This window comes from Tupaia chinensis, unplaced genomic scaffold, assembly GCF_000334495.1.
Source record: "Tupaia chinensis unplaced genomic scaffold, TupChi_1.0 Scaffold000024_1, whole genome shotgun sequence".
NCBI classification, from domain to species: Eukaryota; Metazoa; Chordata; class Mammalia; order Scandentia; family Tupaiidae; genus Tupaia; species Tupaia belangeri.
This window is the reverse complement of record NW_006159454.1, coordinates 22,574-28,979: the sequence shown is the minus strand read 5'-3', so window position 1 is coordinate 28,979 and position 6,406 is coordinate 22,574. Positions and strand designations below refer to the sequence as shown.

Below are 6,406 nucleotides of genomic sequence, written 5' to 3'. Positions count from 1 at the left end.
CTGAGCCACCCACTCCTCAGGTCTATAAACTGCAGTGTCCAAAAGAGAAGGTGGCATGTTTGAGAGAGTGGATGACTTCTAAGATGGTCATGTCAGGGAAGCAGCTGAGCACGCCCAGCAGTGAGCCTGCATCATGGGCTATACAGACGGTCTCTGCCGGCCCAGTGCCCCGTGACGTCCGAAGGTGCGTGATGTTCAGCTGCGATCCTTCAGAAAGTGACAAGAGCGGGCTCTGTGTGTTGTAGTCATTAAATGGGTCTGGGAAAATTAAAGTCATGTGGAGAGACATTCATTAAACTATGCCGAAAGCATTCATGGTTTTCGGGGCCAGCAGGTGGCAAGGTAGTTACGGTGCTGGATTCCCACATGGTCAGCCACAATTTGAGTCCTGTATCCGGCAATTTGAACCAGCAGTGAGCCTGCATCATGGGCTATACAGACGGTCTCTGCCGGCCCAGTGCCCCGTGACGTCCGAAGGTGCATGATGTTCAGTTGCGATCCTTCAGAAAGTGACAAGAGCGAGCTCTGTGTGTTGTAGTCATTAAATGGGTCTGGGAAAATTAAAGTCATGTGGAGAGACATTCATTAAACTATGCTGAAAGCATTCATGGTTTTTGGGGCCAGCAGGTGGCACGGTAGTTAAGGTGCTGGATTCCCACATGGTCAGCCACAATTTGAGTCCTGTATCCAGCAATTTGAAAATCACACTAGAGGGAACCAGCAGTTAGCGTAATGGCTATGTCGCTGGACTCCCACGTAGTCAACCGCAGTTCGCGTCCTTGACCTGGTGGCTTAAAACTCACGCCGGGCGCGTGTGTGTGCGTGCCCAAGATCCCGAGAGGAGAATGGAGGAGAAGGGATTGTGGCATGGCCATCTTCCCAAGGGATGATTTCTCACTTTCCCTTCTCTCTGGTGAGCGCATGTATACCCTGTGACAAAAAACCTTAAAAGAAGAAGAAAGAAAGAAGGAAAGAAAGAAAGAAGAGAAAGAAATAAATAAAAAGAAAGAAGATAAAGAAAGTAAAAGAAAGAAAAGAAAAAAAGAAGAAAGAAAGAAAGAAGAAAGAAAGAAAGGAAGGAAGGAAGGAAGAAAGAAAGAAAGAAAGAAAAGGGACCAGCAGATGGTGTAATGGTTATGTTGCTGGACTTCCACATGGTTCAAGTCCCGGACGTGGTGGCTTAAAACTCATGCCGGGTTTATGTATGTACGTGTCCAAGGTCCTGAGAGGAGAATGGAAGAGAAGGGATTGTAGTGTGGCCAGCCCCCTTGGGAGGTGATTTCTTGCTTCCCGTCTCTCTGATGAGTGTACATGCCCTATAAAAAAAAAAAAATCTCTCTAAAACCAAAAAAATTCATGGTTTGGACCAGCCTGTGGTGTGGTGGTTAAGGTCTGTGGATCGCACATGGCCAACCTTGCAATTTGAGTCCTGGGTCCAGCAGCTTGAGAAATACATGGGTTGCGCGCGCGCGCGCGCGTGTGTGTGTGTGTGTGTGTGTGTGTGTGTGCGCGCGCGCGCGCGCGCGAATCCTCGCAGGAGGGAGCAGTGGGGGAGAAGGAATGGCAGTGTGACCATTCCCCACGGGTGGTGCTTTCCCCTCTCCCCGCACTCTATCTCTCTCTGGCAAGCTCACCTACCTTCTAGCAAATTCAAAAACAATCCCAGCTTCATTTCAGAAGCGCTGCAAAGACAGGAAGCTGGCATGTGGGAGGCGTGGCCAAAAGGCCAGGCCGAGGCGCTGATGGGGCGGGGCCTCATACCTCCAGTCCCCTGGCAAGGGCTACGGCTCCCGGGCCTCGGAGGTGGTTCCAGCTCAGGTTCAGCTCAGTGAGTCCTGCGTTTTCCGCCAGGGCTGGTCCGAGGGTCTCTCCTTCAGAAACACCGAGAGAGGCTTTCTTAGTCACTCAGTTTACTCCTTAAACGCGCAGCACCGCGCCAGGACAGCACAGGGTTGAGACGCGCAGCCGCAGGGCGGACCGCGGGGGAGGGTGCTGGTTCACGTCCCGGGACGTCCCTGAATACACTAGTGCGCCTTGCCCAGGTCTGGGGCTGGCTGGGGCTGGCTGGGGGGTGGGCAAGGCGCGCCCATTCGGAGGTAATAACTAAATAAATGGGGTCACTTCTTGACCTGGTGCTTAAGGCACCTGACCGTGCTGTTGGAGTTCCGACCCCAGTGGCTTGAGAAACACACACATGTGCCCGAAATCCTGAAAGGGGGGAGAAATGGAGAAGGAGTTGCAGCGTGACCGCTCCCTGGCTTGGGGGGTGGTGGTGGTGGTGGATGCTTTCGCCTCTCATTCTCTCTCTGTCTCTGTCTCTGGCGAGCGCATGCACCCTCTAAAACCAACCAAGCAACCATAAAAGGTACGCCGCTGGCTGCAGTGGCACTGTGGTAACGTAATGCTCTGTAATGCTGCGGCCACCTGGGAAAGGCCTGGGCTCATGTCCCTTTCATGTCCTAAGGTCCTTCTGTGCACGAAGGTACCCGCACGTGCCCACAATCCTGGCTGTTTGAGGCTCAGGAGAGGACTGTGCTGTGAACACTCTGTTGGCTCTCTCGATAAACTTTTCATTTAAGTAATTGATTTATTTTAAAGAATTATTTTATTGGAACCAGCAGTTAGCGTAATGGCTATGTCACTGGACTCCCATGTAGTCGACCGCAGTTCGTGTCCCAGACCCAGTGGCTTAAAACTCACGCCGGGCGCGTGTGCGTACGTGCCCAGGATCCCGAGAGGAGAATGGAGGAGAAGGGATTGCAGCGTGGCCATCCCCCTCGGGGGGTGATTTCTCGCTTTCTGTCTCTCTGTCTCTCTCTGTCTGTCTGGCGAGCGCACACACCCTATAGCAAAAACCTCTTAAAAACACACACACACACACACACACAAAAGCAAAAAACAGAACCCCATAACCCCCACCCAGCCCCCACCCATTCTGCCAGCTCCCAGCCAGCCTGACCTTCCCAGTTCTCAAAAGCACCAGCACCAACATGCCTCCCACTGTCCCCATTTGGAACCCCCTTCTTCACCTGGCTAACCACTCCTCATCCTTCTACCCTTGCCTGCCTGGCCAGGCTGGAGTGGACCCCTCAAACCCCATGTCCACTGTCCTCCCACCCTCCCAGGCTCTGGTTGTTACACCTCTCTCTGCCTGGCTGGTCTCTGCCACCAGCCTGAGTGGGACTCCCTCAAAGTCCTCCATACAAGCTCTTTCCACGAACCTGGCACGCAGCCAGGGGCTAGACAGGCTGAACGGGCGCTTTCAGCACCACGGAGAGCTCCCTAAGCACTGCCCGAGATGCCGGCTCTACACCCAGGCTCCCAGGTACTTCCAGGGCTGGGAAGCAGTGGTCTCCTACTTTGTGGGGAAGCCACCGGGTCCGGGACTCAAACCAGACCAGTTTCTTTTTCTTTCCTTCTTCTTCTTCTTCTTCTTCTTCTTCTTCTTTTTTTAATAGAAAGTCTATTTCTTCTTCTGAGAGAGTCAGGCATTCCCAGCCGGGTCCTCACACTACGACCCACTCCGAGTCTCAGTCAGCCAGGATCTCGGGCACACACACACGTGTCTGGTATGCCAAGGAGACCCTGGGAACCGAACCCACGTCCTTTTCCCATGTGAGTCCAATGCATCCGGCTGTGTCATTGCCTGGCCCCAGGGAAGCCCTTTCTTTGCTGAACTGCTCAAGGGGGAGGTTTGTTCTCACACACCTAAAGCCAGCTTTCCGTAACTGCTAATGCGTGGTCCCTGAGACCCCTGCAGCCACCCTATGAGGTCGGCGCTACCATCGCCATGGACCGGGTGGGGACAGACCCCAGCTCCTTCCCCCCTCAAGGAGTCGGGCCCACCCACAGTTCTCGGCCTGGCCTAGTCCACCCTGTTCCAGGCCCCACCCTGCCCCCTTTTGCACACACATGTATGTTTGTTTCTTCTTCCTGGAGCCTTGGCTTCTGCCCCTCTCTCCTAAATGCCTGTCATGTGTCCTCTCCCCATGCAGGTCCCAAGGGACAGTTACACTTAATTTGTCCAAAGTTTTAAAATAAGTCTAACAGATGGCATGGAGGTTAAGGTGACTAAACCCCACATGGCTGGCTCCATGGTTTGAGTCCTGGACCCAGTAGCTTGAAAATCAAAATGAGTTGGAACCAGCAGATGGCGTAATGGCTATGTCACTGGACTCTCATGTAGTCGACCACAGTTCGAGTCCCGGACCCGGTGGCTTAAACTCACACCGGGTGTGTATGGGTCCATGCCCAAGATCCCGAGAGAAGAATGGAGGAGAAGGAATGCAGCGTGTATGGGTCTATGCCCATGGGCGTGCACGCACACGCACCCGGCGTGAGTTTAAGCCACCAGGTCTGGGACTCAAACCGTGGTTGGCTTACATGGGAGTCCAGCAACATAGCCATTATGCTAACTGCTGGTCCCAATCATTTTTATTTTTTTTAATTTGCTATAGGGTACATGCACTCACCAGAGAGAGACGGTGGGGGAGGGGAGGGAGAAAGTAAGGCGCCAGGTCTAGGACCTGAACTGTGGTCGACCATGTGGGAGTCCAACACCTCAACCACCATGCCCCCTGCTGGCCCCTACCAGGGGCGATTTTCTAAACAGAACTTTTTTTAAGGGGGATATATTTTTGCTATAGGGCACATGCACTCACTAGAGAGACAGAGAGATGGAGAAAGTGAGAAGCACCCCCCAGGGGGATGGCTATGCTGCAGTCCCTTCTCCTCTCAGGACTTTGGGCATGCATGCATACATGGCTGGCATGAGTTGGAAGCCACTGGGTCCGGGACGAGAGCCACGGTTGACCATGGGTGACCATGTGGGAATCCAGCCCCTTACCCGCTATGCCATCTGCTAGCTCCCGAAATAGACGCTCTGAAAATGAAAGGACTTTCCCACAGAGTAGGGACCACTGCCTCCCACGCCTGGAAGTATCTGGAAGCCTGCGGGTGTCAGATTCTACCTCACTTCCTTGTTTCTTCTTAAAAAAAAAAATTAAATTTGTATTTTAAAAGGCAGAGCGAAAGAGAGACAGAAAGCAAGAAATCACCCTCCAGGGGGGATGGCCACATTGCAATCCCTTCTCCTCCATTCTCCTCTTGGGATCTTGGGCATGCACGCACACACGCCCAGCATGAGTTTTTTGTTTTGTTTTGTTTTGTTTTTTGAGGTTTTCGCTATAGGGCGCGTGCGCTCGCCAGACAGACAGAGAGAGACAGAGACAGAAAGCGAGAACTCACCCCCCAGAGGGGATGGTCACGCCGCACTCCCTTCTCCTCTATTCTCCTCTCGGGATCTTGGGCACGCACGCACACGCGCCCAGCGTGTTTTAAGCCACCAGGTCCGGGACGCGAACTGTGGTCGACTATGTGGGAGTCCAGCGACATAGCCATTATGCTAACTGCTGGTTCCCTCCCCAGCATGAGTTTTAAGCCTCAGGCCCGGGACTTGAACCACAGCTGACTACGTGGGAGTCCAACAACATAACCATTACGCCATCTGCTGGTCCCCAGAACCTGCCTCATGTCATCAGCTCCCCCTCTAGCCGTCCTCAGCTGCAGGCCCCAAAGAGTTTGGTTCATCAGGTTTAGGGCCCAGGAGTGTGTATTCCTAACCCAGGGTCCCAGGTGATTATTTTAACTGATATACTTTTTTTCTTTTTAGTTTTATTTTTATTTATTCCATGAGTCAGAGAGACAGAGGTAGTTTTATTTTTATTTATTCCATGAGTCAGAGAGACAGAGGGATAGACAAAGACACAGCACCCCTGACAGTCTTCATGCCACAATCCACCCCAGCATCAGCAGGTTTGACGGTGGGCATACGCATGTCTGGTGTACTGTAGGCGGTCTCTGGAGGTGAACCAGCAGCCTTCTCATGTGGGTCTGCCTGGCAGAGCATTGCATTGACCACTGCACCACCCTCTAGCCCCCACTTAAAAAAATCATTATTTAATTTTATTTATTATCATTATTTTTTTTTTAATTTGGTATAGGACATACGCACCTACCAGAGAGAGACATGGTTGGGAGTTAAGCCCCTTAACCACATGTCACCTGCTGGCCCCTGGCTTCCACTTTTTTATTTTTTTAAGAGAAATGTTTTGCTATAGGGCATGTGTGCTCGATGGAGAGACAGAAACAAAGAGACAGAAAGCAAGAAATCACCCCCCTTTCCCCCCCTCCAGGGGGATGGCCACATTGCTGTCTCTTCTCTTCCATTCTCCTCTCTGGATCTTAGACAAGTGTGCAAATGCGCCCGATATGAGTTTTGTTTTGTTTTGTTTTGAGAGATTTTTGCTATAGGACGCGTGCGCTCGCCAGACAGAGATTGACAGAGAGACAGAAAGCGAGAAATCACCCCCCAGGGGGGATGGCCACGCCGCAATCCCTTCTCCTC

The 6,406-nt window shown here is 52.4% G+C and overlaps 1 protein-coding gene across 1 annotated transcript in view; it reads right to left on the bottom strand.

The window, feature by feature from the left end:
• Positions 1-6,406, bottom strand: part of LRRC74B (leucine rich repeat containing 74B) — a 23,795-nt gene that overhangs the window by 9,156 nt on the left and 8,233 nt on the right. The window contains 1 exon segment of the mRNA XM_027770694.1: positions 1,755-1,871. Coding sequence (XP_027626495.1) covers positions 1,755-1,871 — 117 coding nt within the window.